We start from the raw sequence: 23,196 nt of genomic DNA on the forward strand, positions 1-23,196 counted from the left end.
TCTCAATTCCCACAGCAGCTTGGGGTATATCGCGTGTGGCCCCAGGGATTTATCAATCTAGATGTTTTTAAGAAGATCCAACACCTCCACTTCCTTAATCTCCACATTGTCCAGCACGCAGGCCTGTCAAATTTCGACCTCACCATGAACAAGGTCCTTTTCTCTTGTAAATACTAACACAAAGTATTCATTTAGTACCGCCCCAACCTCCTCTGCCTCCAGGTGCATGTTGCCTCCCTTATCCTTTCGCGGCCCCACCTTCATTCTCGTCGTCCTCCTGTTTTTCACATACACATAGAATGAGTTGGGGTTCTCCATAATCCTACACATCAAGGCCATCTGATGCCCCCTTCAAGCTCTCCTAAGTCTTAAGTTCCTTCCTGGCTACCATAAACTTGTAATGAGCCCTTCCTGTTTCCTATATGTAATGTATGCTTCCTTCTTCCTCTTGACTTGTTGCTTGACCTGTTTAGTCAGCCATGGTTCCCTTTTCCTACCATCCCAGTGGGACCAATCTACCTTGAACCCTACTCAAGTGACCCCTAAACTTCTTCCACATTACCTCTGTGGTCTCACTCTTAATCATCTGTTTCCAATTTATTCTTGCTAGTTCCTGCCTCATTCCCTCATAATTAGCCCTTCCCCAGTTAAGCACTTTCCCAGTTTGATTGCTTATATCCTTCTCCATAACTATGTTGAATCTAAGGGAGTTGTGGTCACTCTCACCAAAATGATCCCCCCCCCGAGAGGTCCGCCATCTGACCAGGTTCATTCCCTTGAACCAGATCCAATATGACTTCTCTAGTCGGTCTGTCCACATACTGTGACAGAAATCCTTCTTGTACACACCTTACAAATTCAGCTCTATCTATCCCTCTTGCAGACTGTAGGTGAAATCACCTATAACTACAAACCTATATTTCCCACACCATTCCAAAGTCTGCCTGCTTATCTGCTCCTTGGTATCACGAGGGGTATTTGGGGGCTTATAGACTACTTCCAGCACAGTGATAGCTCCCTTCCTGTTTCTGATTTCCACCCACACCGACTCAGTGGATATTTCATCCGCAGCGTCCTCCCTTTCCATAGTTGTGATACTATCCCTGACCAGTAATGCTACTTCACCCCCCCCACCCCCCTTTCTACCTCCAATCCTATTCTTTTTAAAACACCTAAACCCAGGTACCTGCATCAGCCAACCTTCCTCTCGCCAAGTTTCAGTAATGGTCACAACACTGTAGTTTAACTTACTGATTCATGTTCTAAGTTCACCCCTTTATTCCCAATACTCCTAGCATTGAAATAGATACATTCCAACCCTCTAATTGGCTACCTTTATGTTTTGTCTCTTGCCTGTCCTTCCTCACCAACTCAGAACATAGATGATCATGTTTTTGTCCTTCTACCCTAATCTCTGCCCTCACATTCTGATTCCCACCCCCCTGCCAAACTCTCTCCAACTTCCTATCAATGATTTAAGCTTTCTTTCCAACACCTATGGTTGTTGCATTCTAATTAGTTTCAAAATTGTTGCCATGATGAAGGTTAAAGGTAACCAAACCAAAAATGTCACAAGGAAATTTTTTTAAAAAACATAGCGTGGCTGCATTTGGAATGCATAGCCAGGGTTGGAGTGAAGGCACATTTAATTGTAATATCCAAAAATGGAGCTGAATATGCATCTGAAAGTAATGCATTGTTCTGGGAGAGGGCAGGATAGTGGGCCTAGTTGGAGTGCTCCTTGCTTTCTTTAACCATACTATTTTCTCTACTCTAATACAGTTTCCCACTTTAAATTCACCAGCATCACTAAGCCCTCAGTAATAATTTCCCATTTCAAAGGAAAAAAAGACACCATTGTCTTTCTAGACTTGTAAACCTATTCCTCCATAATATTCCCCTAAATCCTTAAACATCTTAGAGTCCAAGTGCATTTTTAGAGTACATGCTTGAAGCTTTCTAACAGGTTTTCATCCTTGACTCAGCACTTTAATACTTCTAAATGAACTTGTGAACAATACCCTTTCTAAACATGATCCCTGTAGCTTTTCTGTACAGTGGACATACCATCTTCCTTCATTACCTGTCCTGCTCAGTGGGATCAAACTTGCTCCAGATCAAAGAGATTGTCTTTACTTCAGCAATGGTACATATACACAACATACACCTGGAGATCTGCCTTAATCCCACCCACTTCCTCATTTGCATCCAGTGGCTAAGCTACATCATCCACAGCTGTGGAGTCATCTTTCACATGCATGCTGATGCACAAACACCTTTTTCTCAACTTTGTCCCACATCACAAACTCCTAGAAAGGTATTTAACAAGTTGAGCCTTGAGGCAACTAAAAGATGAAAAGGGAGATTAAAAGTTGAAGGGGTAAAATGGGACAAAAACAGACAAAAGATAGAAATGGAAGAATAGATAGATATGGGGGTTAGACAGATATCAGAATACAAAAGGAAACTCACTCTGCACCTGGGGACATTGAATCTGAGTAAATTATGTAAAGGAAGTGGAAAAGGATGGATTCTTAAGCCATGCCAAAGGTAATATTAAGAAATCAAGAGAGCTGTTTCTGAAAATGTTGGGTGAAGTGAAGGAACCAGATGTTGTCATCAAAAAAAAAGGGGGACCAGGATAATTCATGCAGAGGTGTCCAAGAGAACAAAGAGCTACTGAGCTGTTAACATAATCCCAGATGATATCATTAATTACTGACTAAAGAAGGTCTCATAACTGCAGGAGGATAACAGATTCTAGGGTTTCAATGAGGAATTTTTTTTTCAGAAATACCTTAAAATGAGTAAGGGTGTTGATTCCACATGATTTGATGTGGAACTGCCATATATTTTATTTAAAATAAAAATGAATTCAACGAAAATCCCTGAAAGTTTAAAAACAAAACTTCAATGGAGTTGTTCCCAAATGTAAACTAAATACATAAACTTACAGAATCTTTATTCTTTCTTTTTCACAAATTTAAATAATTAAGTAGTTTGGCTGCAAGGGATGTAGGCAGAAAGTACTATAAATTTTGTAATGAACAGAATTCGGATATAATTTGAGAAGAAAATCCCAGACTAGTTTCTGAAATAATCATGTCCAGTTGCCCAAAGATAATGGCCGATCTGCAAGTGCTTGTATGTCACTAATTTTTGACAAGGTTCCCCACGGTGAGCTCATTGAGGTATAGGATGAGGTATAGGATCTATAAACACTTGGGTGGACTGATTTGGAATTGGCTAGTCAACAGAAGGCACAGGGTGGCTTCGAATCCTGTGCCATCTGTAAGGAGTTTGTACATACTCCCCGTGTCTGTGTGGTTTCCTCCCACCATTCAAAATGTAACAAAGGTGTTTATCAATTGGGTGGCACAGGTGTGAGGGCCGAAAGGGGCTGTTAAAGTGCTGGATGTCTAAATTTCAAAAAAAATTAAATACCTACTTTCATATTTTATCTTAAACCAATATTCCCATCTTCCAATAACAGTTCAATGACCACTACATTATTTCAGAAGATATTTTCAATGATTATAAAACCTACAACTGGTGTACCCATCAGACACAGAAACATTAGCCAAAACCATTCATCAAGAGAGCTAACACCTTAGCAAGTTAATATGTGGTTCTGAAACAAGATGGAAATATTTTACCATACAAGGGGAAAAAAGAAAGTGAATTATTCTGGAAACTCAAGGAATCAGATTTTTTTTCTCCCATTCTTTGATCTTCATCATTCTTCAATCTTAATGGAAAAAATTTAAATCCATGGATGCTTAACATCCATTGCTGGACAAAAAATTGGATCAACTGACGGTGCATTCACATAATTATAACACTTACAGGAATAGATCTGGAAAGGCATTTTTCCAAATAACATCCTTGGATTCTTCATTGCCAACTGCCAGATTTCCAAGAAATTGAAGGCCACATTGTAAAGCTGAGCAAAATAAAATGAAATTTAAAAAAATAAATTCTGGGAAAAAAATCTCAGAAGTTAATGAAGATTGGCATACTGCCAAAAATAAACTGCACAATAAATATATCAATATTCAGAAATATAAACAGTAAAACTGCTATTTGCATGATGCAATACAAATTTAAATAAATATTCACTCTATGCAGCTATCAAAAAAGGAGCAAATGTATTGCCAATGAATTACACATGTGAAAAAAAAAGCAAAATCCAGATGCTAATTTCTCACCAGAGCAAGTGTGAAAAATGTACAACTTTTGTTCTGAAATAGACAGTCAAGAAATATTCTCACAGTTGAACAGCATCAAAAAATTTCTCAATATGGAAAACCTGACACCAGTCAATAGTACCAGTCAAATAATTCATAAATACATACCTTTTGCTGTTTATTAAACCTTGCAAGATACCACAGCAGCTCTAATCCTGTTCTTTCATTCATGGATTTCTAGGAAGGTCAACTGGGTTTTTAATCAATCGTTGAAAGACTGATCTCACTAATCCAATGATGCTGTAACCAAAATGCTTTTTATCCTGTTTACACCTTCCATCCCTTCATCAATAGGCTTGAAATATTAATTGAAAAGACCAACTCCTAATTCTGATTGTAACAAGGATTGGTGCTGTGGCTCAACTTTTAACAACTCACATAAATAACTTGATTGGAGATACTGATGACAATTTTTTGCTCATGGCAATTAAATTGTAAAGAAGACACGAGGAGGCTACAAAGGGGTTAAGTCAGTCGGCACAAATCTGGAAAACCACGTGGGAAAATAAAAAATCTATTTTAGCAAGGGCAATAGGGAAATATCTAGACAATGATGAGAAATTGCAGGAATTACCACACACAGTAAATAATTTGCAAATGATTAGTGTGCGAATATAGAAGGAATTTAGGAAAGCTAACAGAATATTACTTTTTCCTTAGGAATTGAATAAAACAATCAATAGAAGATTTTTACATCAGTTATATGGAGCACAAGGGTAAATAAAAGTAAAAAAGTGTCTTTGTCCCAAACATTATGGAGGGCACTGTATGTGAGATCATGCATCATCAGATTGAAGGACAGTTTCATGCTGTAATCAAACGACTGAATCAACCTCACACTGGTACAGTAATATTACCTATGGTCTGATTTGACTGGTTTCTCTCCGGATCTCTGCACTTTATGCTCAGTTTTTAAATGATGGACTACACATGGGTTTACTCGCTGGATTGCACACAAAATAAAGTCCCACCAACTCAAGATACTACCCTGAAAAATTCCTTCTGTCTCTCTGACCTTCAAAAAAAACACAACTATTTTTGTTTATCTTAGATGCAATATTGGAGTGTTTTCACTTGTCACCCATTGAATAGCTTGACCAGGGGACCTTGATGCTGCGCTTGGTTAAATGCTTCCCTGATGTCAAGGGCAATCACAATTACCTCGGGCATCAAGACTTTGAGGTTGTCAGGAAACAAGTGTTCCTTTGTTATAAACTGGTTGAAGAGTTAGGGCTCATGAACAAGATGAGTTTGGAGAGAACATGGGATGGGAAGAGTGAGGCAATATTGAGTGTTTGACATTAGGGTTCAGAGAGAAACATTAATAGCTGAAGAAAGTTCATGCCTAATTCTACTTTCTATGATGCTGGTGTTTAATTTTCTTCCAAATTCAAATTCCAGATTTTCTCAGCCTCCAAATAGGCCTCTTCATAAAAATCATATAGCATAGAACAGATCCTTTGGCCTATTTCAGTCATTAAGAATTTATATTCTCCTTAACCTTCCATCCAAAATTCATTTCCCATGCATTTTCCTATTCACCTCCTGTTCATTTTCCCTGATAATCTTCACTGGCATTCCTTCTTTTTTCTTTCAATCCCACTCAGGAATTTGGGTGCTGACAGATTGGTCCTGCCCCTGATACAATGTTACAGCTATCACTAACAGAAACAACTCAAAAGGAATAAAAAGGAGTAAGCCATATTACAACTACTCAAGTCTTCTCTGCCATCCAACATCATGGCCGATCCTCTCCTGCACCTGCCTTCCATCTATAGTCTTAATTTACCTAATGTATATAAACCTTATTCACCTCAACCTTAAACAGACGTAACAATAGAGAATCCACAACTTTTTGGGTTAGAGAAATTGATCTTCACAAGCCCTTTCGTAATGAAATATCTCTCCTCTAAATGGGCAACACCTTATCCTGTGGTCATGCCCCCTAATTCCAGATTTACCAGTCCTAAAAAATAGCCTCTTGGCGACTAACCTATCAATCTCTCTCAGACAGACTCAAGTATGTCTCAGTGAGATCACATTTCATTTTTCTAACTTCAATGAGTTTACATCAATCTTGCTCAATCTTTCATCAAAGAATTTGATCCCTAAACAAAACCCAACCCAGGGAATTTATTTTGCACTGATTCAATGGCAAATACATCTTACCTTAGATAGGGATAAAAGTTGTACATTGTATTGCAGATGTAGTCTCATAAAAACTCTGTATAATTACTGCAGAGCAAGCATATTTTGTCACCATCTTGTGAAATTGAGACCAGCATTCATATGTCTTTCCTATCTGCTTTCTTAAATGTTCTCCTTTGTTGAAATAGCATATTAAGATTCAACACATACTGACATTTACTGCTTTTCCCCCCACAAGAAATCATCTTCTGCTCCAGCCCTCATCATGATCAAGGATGAGTTACTTCCACTTCAGTTTTGTGAATTCTGTGATGGCTGATAAGATCAATTTGGGAACTACAGTCTCTTCTTCAGTTACTTATGCAGGACTTCTGTGTACTTCTGAAGCATGGCCAAGGCTTTCAAAATCACTCAGAGTACTACCTCTCAACCAAGTAGAGCAGTTAGTGTAGTGGTTACAAGGGTATTATACCATTATTTGACTTCGGTTGAAATGCAATGCTATCCAAAAAGAGTTTGTACCTTCTCCCAGTGACCTGTGTGGGCTTTATCTGGGTACTCTGGTTTCCTCCCACCCTCCAAACCATAGATGGTTAGTCAGTTAATTTAGCCAATATGGGTTTCATGAGCCGGAAGGACCTATTACCCTGTTGTCAGTAAATTTTTAAAATTTAAAATCTCACTTTTAGCAGTCATGCAGTCATGGGGCGAGAGATCAACAGCAATCAGATGGGGCATCTCATTTCTTCAAAGCTCTAAGCACATCCATTAATTTGTCTTCTGTCTACCTGACATTTTTCGTCCTTCAACAGAACTTAAAAAGTGTATCAATTTTGGGAGTCTGACATCAGGCATGCGAACAACAGAGTAATCATAATGAGAGGCCTGCCAGCACAAGCATAATACAAGACTGAGGATAATGGGGATCTCAATAATTGGGATGTTCTTTTACCCTTCAACTGACTTGAGGATTTTATGTCACAGCTTTGGCGGCATCTTTTGCACTTTACATGAATATATAAACCTTAAAGCATTTTATTTTATTTTCATTCATATTCTTTGAAAACATTTAACTATCGCTGCATCTGCAGATTCCTCCCCCTCCACTGAGCCACCCAAAAGATGAACAATAACATTATAGATAACTAATTCCCCCCCCCCACCCCAAGTTTACAGATAAAGCCTCTGACCAGGGAGACTCTTACTAAGTAGGAAAAAGGAGACACATTAAGAGAGTCACCTCAACAGTGAACAGCATCAATCAGTACTAAGTCCTGGGCGACACCATTGCTGTTTCACACAACTTTATTCAAACAGCTGGTACGACCAAATATTTGTTCCCATCTTCACCAAAGGTTCGTGTGTTATTTCAGAGAATATTTAATTTTATCATTTTAAACTTGCATATTTTTACCTATTTTTGCTATTTTTCATTATTTATTTTACTTTTTTGCCAGTTAGTTGAGGCTGTTGGTTGCTTGAATCCGGTTACCAAGGGTTTTACCGTATATTCTTCTTATTACCTATTGCCTACTTACTTAACTTGTTAAGCTCCCTTTGTTTACTGGTCACATTCTTCTGACCTATGTAGTATTATCAGCAACTTTTGATGGATTATACCTTGCATTTCATCTTATTTTTTTAAAGGCAGATTGTAAAATAGTTGACATGCAAGACCTGTAACACTTTGCAGCCTCTTAATTGGAAAATGGCCCATTCATTTTCGATCTATTTAAAGTCTTTTGAACAATTCCTTGCTCATGCTAACGCTATCTCTTCATTCTGGCCTGTGACCCTTATTTTAAGTAGAAATCTTTTAGGTATCTTTTCAAATGTCTTCCAAAACCTAACTCTACCACTTTCACTGGTCCACCCTTATCTTGCCTGATAACTATATCCTCAAAAACAATTAGATATGTAAAATAGGATAACCCTTCTAAAAAAAACTATGTTCACTCTATCAAATTTCCAATATTACATGCAATGAGTAGGAATTTCTGTAAGACTATGTGTGGAAAACATTAGATGAAAGAAGTAGAGATATTAATTTAAATAGTGACAAAGAAAACCATGGATCATATACAATGGCATCGAAGTCATGTCACTAAGTATTGACTGGGCCTGTCAGATTACATTTATCAGTGTAGTTTCTTACCTGCTATCAGTGTATCACTCTGGAAACCTCTAAACTGGTGAAGAAATTTAAGAATTTGAATTGTTGGATTAATCAGACCAACAGTTCTGAAAAACAAAACAGAAAAATAAAACTAGCATACCCTTCAGAGAAAAGGTCGATTTCTTGATATTATTTTCTCAGGAAGAAAAATAAATCAAAGGCTATCCAAGTCTACTCCCAGTATGGAGTAATTAAATCATTCCAAAAATTAGTAATGGAGTACTTGAGAGTATTTTTTTGTCCCAAAATGTCTTATCAACAATATACAAAGGAAAACATTGCAAAATCTTTTTACAGATTTAGTTTTACATTCCTATAAGCATTGTGTTACTGCACACTGCAATGTTAACCATTAATTATAGAACATAGCATACTTGTCATTAACATGACCAAATGGGGTTACATCCCCCTCAGTTGATTTCAGTATTTCATACTCTAATGTACCTTTCCATTGGCAAAGCAATCAGCATCACCACCTAGCAATGCAAATCTTCTTTACACTTTCTCCTTCTTAGCTTAACTAATGTCCTATAAATTCAACATTTCCAACCTGGCAATAAAAGAAAACTCACCATCTATCCTATACACACCTCTCATCATTTTATGTACAGTACTTCTATCAGAATGCCCCCCAGCCTCTGATGCTCTCAAGAAAAAAAAAAGACCCCTCCTTGTAGCTAATATCGTCAACAACCTCTTCTGCATTCTCTCTAAAGCCTTCACATCTTTCCTAGAATGTGCAACCAGAACTGCACAAAATGCCCCAAAGGTGCTGAACTAAAGTTTTATAGAACGATGTAACTTCCTGACCTTTATAGTTCCTGCCCAACTGATGGACACAAGTGTGTCATAGGCCTACTTTACCACCCTTGTAAGTTATTGTATATTCACAAACTCATGATTTTAATGCCATAAAATCAGAATTCAAAAACCATGCAACACTGGATCAGGGGTGACACTCAGCAGTTTGCTTGTTGTGCTTTGCCTGAACCTGTAGCACTATCACCTCAGAGTTGGAAGGCTGTGGATTCAAGACCCACACCAAGACAAAAGTGCTATAATCTCTGCAGACACTCTGCACAGGAGAGCTGAACAATTGGGAGGTGCAGTGTTTTGGTGAAATATTAAACCAGGGAGCATCTGTCCTGCCAGGTTGACTTTAAAATTCACAAGGAAAAGGAGTCAATGTCACACTAAAGCTCATTTGCTGATTGTAATCATTTGCCATCATGGGAGCTTGCTGAACACAGACTGGTCACAGCATTTTGTGTTTATTATAACAGTATTCACACTTCAAAAGTTCTCTATTGCTTTGAACCATTTGTGGAAAAGCTCTATAAATATCACCTTTGGACTATGGAAACATCTTCACTTGCAAAAAGGCTGGTTAATTTCCTCCAGATTTCTCTACTTTCAGCGTTTGCAGGTCATTTTTAATTGGGGATGCTTTGCAGCACCACACCACACAATGATGCAACCAGACAGGACGTTCTCAATTGTGCTCCCTGTAAAATCTTGTCAAGACGGAGGCCCTCCTTGATATTCCCATCCTCTTTAGGAAGTGTAGGCATGGAACTGGATTTAAAGGTCACATTTGATGAGCAAAGATTGGCAGATCTTGGTAGAGATTGTATGACTAATACTATTAATGTAAGATATAGATGAGTCAAATTCAAAGTTGTATCCCTTTAGAAAAAATTACATATAATTTAAGAAATAAATATGCTGTTTTTCTATAAATTTAGCATCTGTATACCCAAACATTATGTTTAAATTTATAATGTTTGGCTTCCTGTACCTCTGAACTCATGAGAAATCTCCTCTAGAATGTATTAAAAGATTTTGGTAAAGTAGGTATGTTGGAAGGTATTTGTCTGTGCAATCCTGAAAGTTTCTTTCTTTTTTCCTTCTATGTAACTATATTTTATTCCCATACTGATTATTCTGAGGGATGAGGGAAGATTTGGGGAAGGGGGCTTTTCAGGTAGGGGGTTATATACCATTATGTATGTAGTTTTAGATTATTATTTGTTTGTATTTATATGTTGAATTTGATCATACATGGTTGGAAATTTTTAAAAAAATATTAAAAAAAGGAAATGTAGGCACTTCACTAGCCCTCTGTCTAATAACAGTATAGGTCGTCCATTATATGCACTCCAATTGATGCACAGTGGAGAGTGGTTGATATTCATCTTCCTGAAGTCCACAATCATCTCATTGGTTGTGCCCACGTTGAGACTCAGGTCGTGCTCTCCCACCATTTGACAAGCCTCCCAACTTCCTCTCTGTAAGCCAAGGCATCATTATTGCCAAACTTGACAATTCTGTTTGAACCAAATCTGGCAGTGCAATCATGAGTCAGAAGTGTTAACAATAGCGGGCTGAGCACAGCCCTGAGGTGCGCCTGTAGTGCAGCGTGATGGAACTTGAGATTTTGCTGCCAATTTGGACTGACTGGGGTCTTTCAGTCAGGAATTCCAAGATCCAGTTGTAGAGAGGGTTGATGAATCCCAGTGAGGGCAGTTTATCCACCAACCTCTGAGATGAATCATATTAAATGCTGAGCTGAGGTCAATAAACAACAGTCTGGTGTATGAGGCATCATTCTGTGGGTTAATTCTACACACTATGCCCACACCAACATGTCTATCCATGGCTTCATGGACTGCCTCGTTGAGGCTTTCCACAAATCGGAGGAACACCTAATATTCCATCTGGGAATATTCTCCAGTTTTGTTAACCTCCCCCTCCCCCCCATTCTGTTTTCCCTATTCCTCTACCTCCTTTACTCTAGATCCCCACCCCTCCCCTTCCCTCTCCATATCACTTCTAAGATTTTTTTCTCTTCTACCCTCCCACTCATATTCACATGATCTGTTACCCGGTACTTCCCCTGCCCCTTCCTCGCTCCTCTAATCTCCGCCTTTATCTTTTTATTCAGTGCCTGGCTGCTTTTTGGTTGTACCTTGGTGAAGGACTCAGGCCAAAAATGTTGGTTGCTCTTTGCTTCCTATAGTTGCAGTGCTACCTGGTGAATTTCCCCAGTACATTTGTTCATTCTCTGGATGGGCCAGCCCAGAGTGGAGGGTCAAGGCTACAGCATCATTTGTAGATTGGTGTATAAGGTAGGTAAACTGGAATGGGTTAATGTCATGGGAAAGTGCCATTTGATGTGTTTCATCACCAGACAATCAAAACACTTCATGGGATGGTTGATCTCTTTATAAAATCAGGGCATTCCCGTGCCTTCTTCAAGATTGCCTCTGTAATGGCTCCATGAGAATATCGTCGCCCAGGATCTCAAAGGCAGTAATCTTCACCATCACTCTACCCCATGGCCTCTCAGTTTCCCCTTCCATAAGTCCATAGTAAGTTCTTGGTCTTGTGGAGGTTTAGCACAATATTGTTGTTCTCACTTTACACAATCAAATTCTCGTACAAAGAAAATGTCAACATTCCAGCAATACTAAATTGTTAATATGAAAATTATGCAGTTCTCGATCCCAAAAGCAATTGTAGACATTAACCTTGTCATTCTCATGCATTTTACCACCCATTTTTAGTCATTTTTTAGGCTGATTTGATTATATGCTGGACTCTGTAACTGTGGAATACCTTTGTTGTCTTCTTGGCCACACAGTCTTCTATGCATTTGATGAAGTTGACGATAGTTGTACACTCATCAAGGCTGTTTGCCGAATCTTAAGTGCAGACCAGTCTTCCAACTCGAAATAGTTGCATCATATGACATCAGTATCCTCAGACCATAGCTGAATGACTTACATGCACCATGCCCTCTTTCTTCATCTTGTGCTTGTATGCAGGTAGCTGCAGCACATCTGACTTCCTGAAGCATGAGCATGCACTGGAACAGTTGGCATAGTTTTGTTCCAGTGATCCAGGGCATTAAAGCTTCTAGAGGAGTAGGAGACATACTGATGGAATTTAGATAAAACACTCGAGTTTAGGTTGGTTGAACTCCCTGGCTATTATTAATGCAGCCTCAGAATACCTTTTTGCTTCTTGGCAAAGAAACAAACAAGTGCCGCAATTCTCCATCAACCACGTTCACATCACCTCTACTGCAGAATTAAACCCATTTTCACAGATATTCTCAAGATCTCCCAACAATCGACTTTGCAACAGAATTGCAAGGTTGTAGTTCTGATTTTAATTTATTATAACAGCTTTAAAATGATTAGCTTTTTTTTTGCCACTCAATCGCTTATATCATCTTGAAAATAGTAACCAGATTTTCCCTCACTTTTATCTACCTCTGCTTTAGTTCTGAACAATATGACAAAGCACATGGTGCAAATGATAAACAATAATAAAATTAATTCACATTCTGTTCCAATAGATCAATACAAATATTACAGCTTTTGATCAATTGTAAATGGTTCAAATATTCTCATGACTGCAATTTAAAAAAAAATCATAATTAACTGAAGTAATTTCAGATTCTCCAATTATAGCAAAGAAAATTGCTACACCACACACAGCTGAGAATCTGCAAATCAAAAACATACATTTTCAGATTTCCTGTTTACATCAGTTTTAGTGTAATAACAGCAAATGCAGATATTTCTTCTGTAACAATGGTAAACTCCAAGCATTTATTATTGTTGGCAATAACAAATTCTAAGAATTTTAAAAGCAGCAATTCATTAAGTTATAAATCCTGATTACCATTCCAAGGAAAACATTAATGTCTTAACTAAATCCATCTAAAATGTTATCAATTGGTAGCATTTTAACTGAACAAAATGAATTTGCTAATCCTCTTTCAAAGACCACAAAATAACATTTCATAGGATGACACTCCAGATTACATTCCAATTATCATGCATGCATCAATTACAATGTGTGGTGCCACACTATATATTCTCAGACACATTGAATATGTTCATCATAAACAATAAATGAAAACTTACATGACACATTAAAATGAACCATTACCCTAACCGTGACAATGATTGAATGTATCAATTTGTCTAAAATGATCATTTTACAAAATTTTTGTATCTTTTTCAATCTCTACCTAAATTCTTTTTTAATTCCTAGGATTCATTTATTTCTTTGTATACATGGCAAGGAAAACAACCTCGTATAAATAAGGCTCATCTCCAAAAGACTAAAAGGAATGGGGGGGGGGGGGGGGTTTGGGAGTTATCACTTCCACATTTTAGATTTTATTATTGGGTGGTCAATGCACTCAATTTACTCTTATTGTTACACTTTGATAAATTAGTCCATTTCTTGGGTAGAAATGGAATTAAATTTTTCTAAAAAAAACATCTATGTTGGTAATTTTAGGTTTTATTTTAACCTTTTTCCTTTTCTGAATTGACAGATAATCCGATAATGAGGCATAGGTTGAGAATATGGGTGCAATTTAGGAATTTTTTTGGATATCACAGTTTTTCCTTTGCCAGCCCTATTTTCAATAATTATCTTTTTAAATCTTCTTTAACACAGGCTCAAGGAGTGGAATAGATTAAAAGTTTTAAAGATCTTGTATTCAACATAATTTTGTTTCTTTTGAACAATTGACATAAAAATTTAAACTTCTTCATAGACATTTTTTCAGATATTTACAAATTAGTCATTTTGTACAGTCCAAACTTTCTGAATTCCTGAAAAACTTGTTCTTGATTTACTTTTTGATTTGCAATTTTCCCATGGTGGATTAATATCAATTACTTATAATAACAATGGATTTAAGAACAGCCTCAATACTGGGATTAAGAATGATTGGGAATGTGATTTGAATCTCAACTTTCAGATGAGGATACCACTCTTAATTTGATCATTTTGTGCAGGACATTGTTACAATTTAAGATGGTGCATAGAATACATATGTCTAAAGTTAAATTATCTCATTTTTATTCTGATATTGATCCATATTGTGATAAGTAATAAAATTTTAGAAGCTTCATTGATTCCTTTGTTTTCCAAACTTTATCAGTGATTCTTGATTAAATTAGAACCATGCCCTTTAATCACTTTATTTAGTTTTCTCAAGAAGAGAATATATCCTTGACTTCAACCCAAAATAAACAAATCTTAGCTTTTACCTTGCTGATAGCTAGATGAGCAATTCTGATGAACTGGAAAGATAACACTTCACCCAGTCAAATTCAATGGTTACATGATATCAGGTCTTACCTAAGTTTGGGAAAAAAACTAGATATAACATCAAAGATATAAAGTTTGATTTTGATAAGATGTGGGGCCCATTCATGGATTATTATCACACCTTGATTTAAGGTGTATGGATGCTCCATAGACTTCCTGTCTGGTATCTGAAAGTCGTTATTCGATTCATACAATTTAACCTTGTTTAGAGGAAGGGGTTGGATTATTTTGGGGAGGAGGGGTTCTTTTTTCCTTTTTTTTTCTTTTTTGTATAGATAAACTAGGTAAAGATGGGTTTAACTGTGGATCATTGATATTGATCATATCAGACTAATGGGATTCTTAATTGTATCTTATCTATTTTCTATTCAACATTAATTCTGGTTATACTATGAGGAATGGATTAACTGTTAACTCAATGAAATTGTAGAAATCAATGTTTTGAATGAGATAGGTTAAGTAAATAATTATGGTTACACTTTTGATTTACAAATTTTGTGTGATATTTATATATGATTTGATTTATGTTATTAATTAGAAGACCATGTATAAAGTTTTTTTCCACAGTAAACTCAATAAAAATATTTTGAAAAGAAAAAGTCCCATGAAAAAGATATATAGGAATCATTTTATTATCACTGAAAATGAACTTTTCCAGATTATTTTCTGTCAATACCCATACAGAATAGTCTTCTGCGAATGGTTTCATTTTATTCCAGACACAGACAATGCAGTTTGGCATAAAGGCAGTGAAAAAGAAATTGACTACCAACATGACACACCCCATGTACCAAAGAGAATGGATAAAATGGAACACAAAACTTGAACTAATCACTATTTTCACATGGAATAAGTCAGAAACGTGGGAATAAAAATGTTCTAGTTGGTCATAATACACTAATGTAAAGCAAAAGTGCAACTTTGACTGAACATTTTTCTTTTTAACATTGCGTTTCCCACTCTGTTGTAGATTAACTTTTATCTGGAGATTCAGTGTAATATTACCAATGCCAAAGAAACTCTGAAAAGTTACTGATTGGCACTATTGAGACATTCAAAATGCATCAAAAATGGCATTAAAATAAGACAGAACAGTCCATTAAAAATGTACTTCTTTCTTCATGTAACTTCCATAACTATAAATGAACACATCATCATCAGGTAAGTGCTGTGTGCATCGATTCCATAAAGGTTGTATAAATGCAATGTTACTGATTTGGTAATGAAATAAACATCACTGAGCTACTTATGGCAGCGTTTGTAAATGATTTTTGTGACCAAAATGGAGGACTTCAATCTCCAAATATTACTATAAAGGTACCAGATGTGTAACTTTGATATTTACTTCCCTCCCCCAAAAGTATTAAATTTAGTGATAAAAATCACTAAACTGACAACACGGGGTCCATTTTATTCAATTTTCAACAATGTTCTTAGCCTTTGCACCATTTTTCCCTTGATTTTTCCTGCTTTTTGTCCTATCATACATTAAATGTACAGTTTAAAGAGTAGATGGGAAAAAAAACATACACACACACCAAAACAAATAAATTGGTACAAACAGCTTTTTTCCAATCCCTTCTTTAATTATATCTTTCCAAAAGTTCCCCTGAACCTTCTCCCTCATCAAGTGAGACTTGAAGCAAACAGTGAATCCAAGTGGTTTTCAAATTTTGCTATTCTTATTATCCATTGCATCTCTCCTTTACTTTTAAATGACATTACAAATAAAATTATGACATCTATTTCTAAAACTCTTGCTGTGACAGTAAACAGAATTGAGGAATGGAAAACGCAGTTAAGAATGGTCCAAATTATAATTGTAGCAAGAATTAATCAAGGTAGTAAATGATTTCCTTAAGCTTTTCCTGTCTGTGATGTGAATCGGCGTTGTTTTACACAGACCAAACTTGATGGTATTTTCAAATCATGAATGTGCAGCATTTGAGCTCAATACCAGCAATATTAACTTTCTAAAAAGTAACAACACATGAATACAACAGGGATGTTTTGCAGCAAACACGTCAGAATATAAATATGACTTTGTCTAAGCATGGTGCGGATATTGTTCTTTTCCTTGCTGCATTCACTTCTTAATGTCTACTGCGAGTGCTGGAGGCATCCTGCCATAAAAATGGATTACATTACAGAGATCTTTTGAAGCTAATGGGAAAAAAAATGCTTGCTGAATGCAAATATCCTCTTTCTTATCCTTCAAGAACAAAGAGTCACATTATAAAACTGTCAGTCTCAAAACTTTTACACCAATAAAATAAAAGTCAAAAAACACACCTGGATCAGACCAGCTATCTGAACACCAGATGAGAATTTCTTTCTCTCTCAAATAGAATTTTTACCCTCTCCATCCCTGACAATTATGGAGACAAACTACCAAATTAATCATCCGCCTGTCCAAAACATAATGAAATTACCATTGCAAAAACAGTAGAGTTTGTGTATGCTTCCTCCATATCAACATTTATTTTAAATATTATACTGATTTAAAATATAATCCAAAATGAAATTTCATTTCTCTTTTCAACACAATGAAGAACTTATTTTAAAAAATATATATTTTATGCCCCACTGCTCCATCCTCTATCACAGGAATAGTAATAATTATTCACAAATCACGCCAATGTGACTACCAAACCATGAAGATATAGCTAAAATTAGAGTAAGACATTTTTTTGCCAAATTTCTATGCATCCATGTGAAAAACCAAGTGTCTGTCACACAATACCCATGTTCATTCTTTCCTGTCATCTTTGTTAATGATTTGGATGAGAATGTAGTTAACATGGTTAGTAAGATTGCAGATGACATCAAAATTAGTGACATAGTAGACAGTGAAATAGTTTATCCAGGATCTAGCTCAGTGGTTTTCAAACTGTCCCCCTAAAGTCACATTCCACCTTAAGTAATTCCTATGCCATAAATGCTCTGTAAGGGATTGCTTAAGGGGGTATGTGAGTGGAAAGGGAAGATTGAGAACCACTGCTCTAGACCCAATTGTTACTGAGATATGCTAAAGAAAAATTGTCATTGGCCCATTTCCAATGGAGTTATGAAACTGTGCACATAATGAGTCAATTAGATACGAATAAAACAGTGGTTTTCAAACTTTTTCTTTCCACTCACATACCCCCTGAAACAATACCTTATTAATCACAGTGCATTGAGGGCACAGGGATTGCTTCAGGTGTAATGCGAGATGAGTGGGGCAGTTTGAAAACTACTGATCGAGATCAACTGCAAAAGTGAGCAAAGGAATGGAAGATAGATCGTATCATAGGATGTTAAACCAGGGCAAGACTTGCACAGTATACAGCAGGGCCCTGGAAAGTGTTGTAGAATAGAGACCTCGGGGTACAAGTACAGGTACACAGTTCTGTGAAAGCGAGAACGTGGGTTTATAGGATGGTGAAGGTGGCATTTAGCACTCTTACCTTCATCTTCTACAGTTACAACTGTCGTTATTGGCATTGTGTGCAGTTCTGGTTGCCTACCTATAGGAAGGATGCCTTTCAGCTGTAAAGGGAGCAGAATAGATTCATAAGGATGTTGCTGGGACTCAAAGACTCCATTACAAGGAGAAAATGGGTAGGTTGAGCAGTTATACTGTGAAGTATAGGAGAATATACAAGGGCATGATAAAGAGAATGATCATGGTCTTTTTCTGAGGAAAGGGGAGGCCTAAAACCATAGTCGAAGTTTAAAGTGAATTATTTAAAAAAGACCCAAAGAGCAACTTTTACACACAGAGAGTGTGAACGTGGAGTTGCTGCCAGAGGTAGTGATAGAGGTGGATACAATTACAATGTGTAAAAGACATTTAGAAGTACATGGATAGGATAAGTTTAGAGGCATATGGGCCAAAAAGCAAGCAATAGGATGACTCAAGCTGGCAACATGGACAAGTCGGTAAGATGGTCAGCACAATGCCTTTACAGAGCCAGTAAGCAGGACCAGGGTTTGAATCCCGCAGTGTCTGTAAGAAGTTTGTAGTTCTACCTATGTCTGTGTAAGTTTTCTCCCACCATTTGAAATGTACCGGGGATGTATGCTAATTGGGTGTAAATTGGACAGCACGGACTTGTGGGCTGAAATGGCTTGTTATCGTGCTGCATGTCTAAATTAAAAATTAAGGGCCTGTTTCTGTGACAGCACAGATATGATCATGAGTTTGGATCTTGGTTATGCCAGTACATAGCACACTAGATTTTTTCTATTCAAAGTTTTAATTACCTTATATGAGATTGGTTTCTGACACATTGAACGCAGGCATTTCTGAGACATCGGAAGCACTCAGCAGTAAGTTGCAAACACTGTTCATTCTTGCTACTTTCAGAATTCTCAGAGAAGACTCCTACTGCAGTCAACTGTCTTGCCAGGATCTGTGCGAATACTTCAAATACAGATTGTGTGGCTTCCTCCCTTAAACAAAAAGTAAAATAAAATAAAATACACACTATATGTTGAAGACGATTAAAATATTGAACAAAGCCAATGCAAGCCCAATTACTGATGGTGAAGCACAAAAAGATGTAAAAAACAACATTCAATAAAGAATGTGGAACTGGAGAAAACTATAAAAATCAAATTATAGGCACCCATAGATTTTAAATATAATATATTGAAGATTTTGAGACACATCAAAAAGGCTACAAAAAAAGATGTATTTAGCAAGAGTTTGTAAGGAACAAAAATCAGAAGACATGAAGTACAGTTAAGCTGCGTTGAAGGAATGAATAAAGGTCAGTGGTGAAGCATCACATTGATACATAGATCCTAGAAAAGCAGAGTCAGGATTTATTGCCATGAACAAGTCATGAAATTCAGTGTTTTGTGGCAGCGTCATAGTGGAAACATTCATATTATAACTATCTTACAACAATAATATATAAAAATAAAAATATTAGTGCATGAAAAGTAAGACAGTGTCTTTGGTTCATTGATTATTAAGGAAACTGATGGCAGCGGGGAAGAAGCTGTCCTTGTGCCATTGAGTGCTCATTTTTAGACTCCTGTACCTTTTTCCCGATGGTAACAGAGAGAAGAGGGCGTGGCCTGGGTGGCAGGGGTCTTTGAGAACAGAGGCTGTACACCGTCTCATGTAGATGTCCTTGGAGTGAAGTCTGATGTCTATGATGTTGCAGGCAGAGTTAACAACCCTCTGGAGTTTTTTCTTGTCCTGAGAGTTGGCATCTCCACACCAGACAGTGATGCAACCAACCAGGATGCCCTCCACGGTACACTTGTAGAAGTTCTCGAGAGTTTTCAGTGACATACTGAATCTCCTCAAACACCTCACAAAGTATAGCTGTGGGCGAGCCTTCTTTGTGATTGCATCAACATGGAGGCTCCAGGACAGACCCTCAGAGGTGCTGACACCCAGGAATTTGAAGTTCTTGACCCTCTCCACGACTGAGCCCTTGATGAGGACTCGGTCGTGTTCCCCCAACTTCGTCTTGAAAGCAGTGTAAAGTTACACCAGCATAAAAAAATATCTTAATAACCTAAAGGTTGTGAAATTAAATTCAGCTCAGGTTTAACATGAATGTAGATCAAAAAAGGCACCACTCAGTCCTAATAGTTGAAAGGGCAAAGTTTTTGAAAGGTTTCAAGATTCCCTTATACCTTTCTCCTCACAGTAAATGCAGTCAAGTTTTTCAGAGCTCAGGACCCATGAGCTGTCAGCTGAGTTTCCCTTTACTGCACTGCCACAAATAGATGGGTGCCTGGATGGGAGTTAACTCGAACAAACAAAATCAGGAACAACGTTTGGATGTGTCAAATCAGCATCTTACACAAAGTTTTCAGACCCTCCATGGAATGTTCTTTAATTCTTTGGCTGTGCATCTAAGACCCATAATGTTTTCCTTACAGCTGCCACACACTATGTACCAAGTTAATAAAAGGCACATTTCTCCCATACAAATGCCACAGAGTCTAATGTTGGAACATGAACTTGCAAGAATTTCACAGTAATTAGTGTGGGAAATCTACTCAAATATTGGCACAGAATTCAGAAGCCCAAAAATGTAAAACATCCATTCAAATTAAGGGTGCTTTAGAAGTAGATGTTGTTCCATTTATGCTTGTACTAGAAGATAAGCAAGAATAAGGCTTTCAGCAAATGTGGGTAAAACACGAAAGTCTGCAGACTTCATGGTTGAAATTAATGCTGGTGCAACTCAGAATATCAAACATAGCATTTCATAGCAAAGATAAAGATACACAACCAATGTTTTGGGATTGAGCCCTTAATCAAGGGATGAAAAAATGTAGGCAGGCACTCAAACACAAAGGTGGGAGGAGGGGCAGGGGAGGAGTACAGTCCCAAAGGCAGGAGGTAATAGGCAGATAAGGGAGGAGGGGCTCAACAGCAAGCAGGGGGAGGAGGGATGGCTCTTTTGCTTTTTACACAGAAATCCCAGAATATTGCCATAAAAAAGACCCGGTGTTAAGCTGGCTTTGGTCGGCTACACTGAACCAAACAAAGCTGGCATAATGCTGGGTCAGTGTGCCATTTTACACAGCAAGCTGGCGCTCTGGGAGCAAAAGAGACAGGAGATGTTACATAATGGCGTCAGTGTCTAGTGTCACATATCTTCTTTTCTTCTTTGGCTTGGCTTCGCGGACGAAGATTAATGGAGGGGTAATGTCCACGTCAGCTGCAGGCTCGTTTGTGGCTGACAAGTCCGATGCGGGACAGGCAGACACGGTTGCAGCAGTTGCAGGGGAAAATTGGTTGGTTGGGGTTGGGTGTTGGGTTTTTCCTCCTTTGTCTTTTGTCAGTGAGGTGGGCTCTGCGGTCCTCTTCAAAGGAGGTTGCTGCCCGCCGAACTGTGAGGCGCCAAGATGCACGGTTTGAGGCGATATCAGCCCTCTGGCGGTGGTCAATGTGGCAGGCACCAAGAGATTTCTTTAGGCAGTCCTTGTACCTCTTCTTTGGTGCACCTCTGTCTCGGTGGCCAGTGGAGAGCTCGCCATATAACACGATCTTGGGAAGGCGATGGTCCTCCATTCTGGAGACGTGACCAACCCAGCGCAGTTGGATCTTCAGCAGCGTGGATTCGATGCTGTCGGCCTCTGCCATCTCGAGTACTTCGAAGTTGGTGATGAAGTCGCTCCAATGAATGTTGAGGATGGAGCGGAGACAACGCTGGTGGAAGCGTTCTAGGAGCCGTAGGTGATGCCGGTAGAGGACCCATGATTCGGAGCCAAACAGGAGTGTGGGTATGACAACGGCTCTGTATATGCTAATCTTTGTGAGGTTTTTCAGTTGGTTGTTTTTCCAGACTCTTTTGTGTAGTCTTCCAAAGGAGCTATTTGCCTTGGCGAGTCTGTTGCCTATCTCGTTGTCGATCCTTGCATCCGATTAAATGGTGCAGCCGAGATAGGTAAACTGGTTGACCGTTTTGAGTTTTGTGTGCCTGATGGAGATGTGGGGGGGCTGGTAGTCATGGTGGGGAGCTGGCTGATGGAGGACCTCAGTTTTCTTCAGGCTGACTTCCAGGCCAAACATTTTGGCAGTTTCCGCAAAACAGGATGTCAAGCGCTCAAGAGCTGGCTCTGAATGGGCAACTAAAGCAGCATCGTCTGCAAAGAGTAGTTCATGGACAAGTTGCTCTTGTGTCTTGGTGTGAGCTTGCAGGTGCCTCAGATTGAAGAGACTGCCATGTTAGACCCACTTTTTTTTCCCCAAAAAATGGCTGATGGCAGACTGTACACACTGGTCATTGTTGTGTTGAGAAAGTGTCAGGTTGGAGAGAGACGTCTGGAAATCAAACTTTACTTTTATTAACACACAATTAACAGAAGAGTGTGGGAAAATCGTAGAGAGAATAAAACACACGCGTACAATTTATGAAAGAGCATGGAAAAATACACACACAATTTAATAAAACATATGCACACAATTTATAAAAGATCATGGAAATACGTGCACAATTTATAAAGAGCATGGGAAAATCTACTGCAAGTATTGATCTATAGCAGGGGTTTTCAAACTTTTTCTTTCCACTCACATACCACTTTAGGTAATCCCTGTGCCATAGTAAGGGATTACTTAAGGTGGCATGTATCTGGGAAAAAAGGTTTAGAACTACTGCTCTTGACCCAATTGTTACTGAAAATATTTTGCTTGATAAAAATTGTCATTGGCCCATTTCCTTAGGAGTTATGAAACCGTGCACATAACGAGTTAATTAGGTACAATTAAAACAGTGGTTTTAAAACTTTTTCCTTCCATTCACATACCATCTTAAGTAATCCCTTATTAATCACTGCTATCCATCGTTGGAGGCTGATGACAGATAATGAAAGATAATATTGGGGGCTTCAAACTGAGGACAAACCCAGAGACCAGCTTGCTCACAGCAAGACACCTGGGGACAGCTGAGAGTGGGGCAGTGGGATCAGTGTGGGGACTGGTCTTTTACCACAATGCCACTCCCTAACACTAATCTTCTCTCTCTT

At 38.0% G+C, this 23,196-nt stretch overlaps 1 protein-coding gene across 1 annotated transcript in view; it reads right to left on the reverse strand.

The window, feature by feature from the left end:
* The window catches only part of atxn10 (ataxin 10), a 177,392-nt gene that overhangs the window by 148,687 nt on the left and 5,509 nt on the right, over positions 1-23,196 (reverse strand). The window contains exons 2-4 of the mRNA XM_069903492.1: positions 18,961-19,149; positions 8,551-8,636; positions 3,847-3,943 (exon numbers count right to left, since the gene is read on the reverse strand). Of these exons, the coding sequence (XP_069759593.1) occupies positions 3,847-3,943; positions 8,551-8,636; positions 18,961-19,149 (372 nt within the window). The remainder of the gene's footprint in view (positions 1-3,846; positions 3,944-8,550; positions 8,637-18,960; positions 19,150-23,196) is intronic.

The sequence above is a fragment of the Narcine bancroftii genome, chromosome 11, assembly GCF_036971445.1.
Source record: "Narcine bancroftii isolate sNarBan1 chromosome 11, sNarBan1.hap1, whole genome shotgun sequence".
NCBI classification, from domain to species: Eukaryota; Metazoa; Chordata; class Chondrichthyes; order Torpediniformes; family Narcinidae; genus Narcine; species Narcine bancroftii.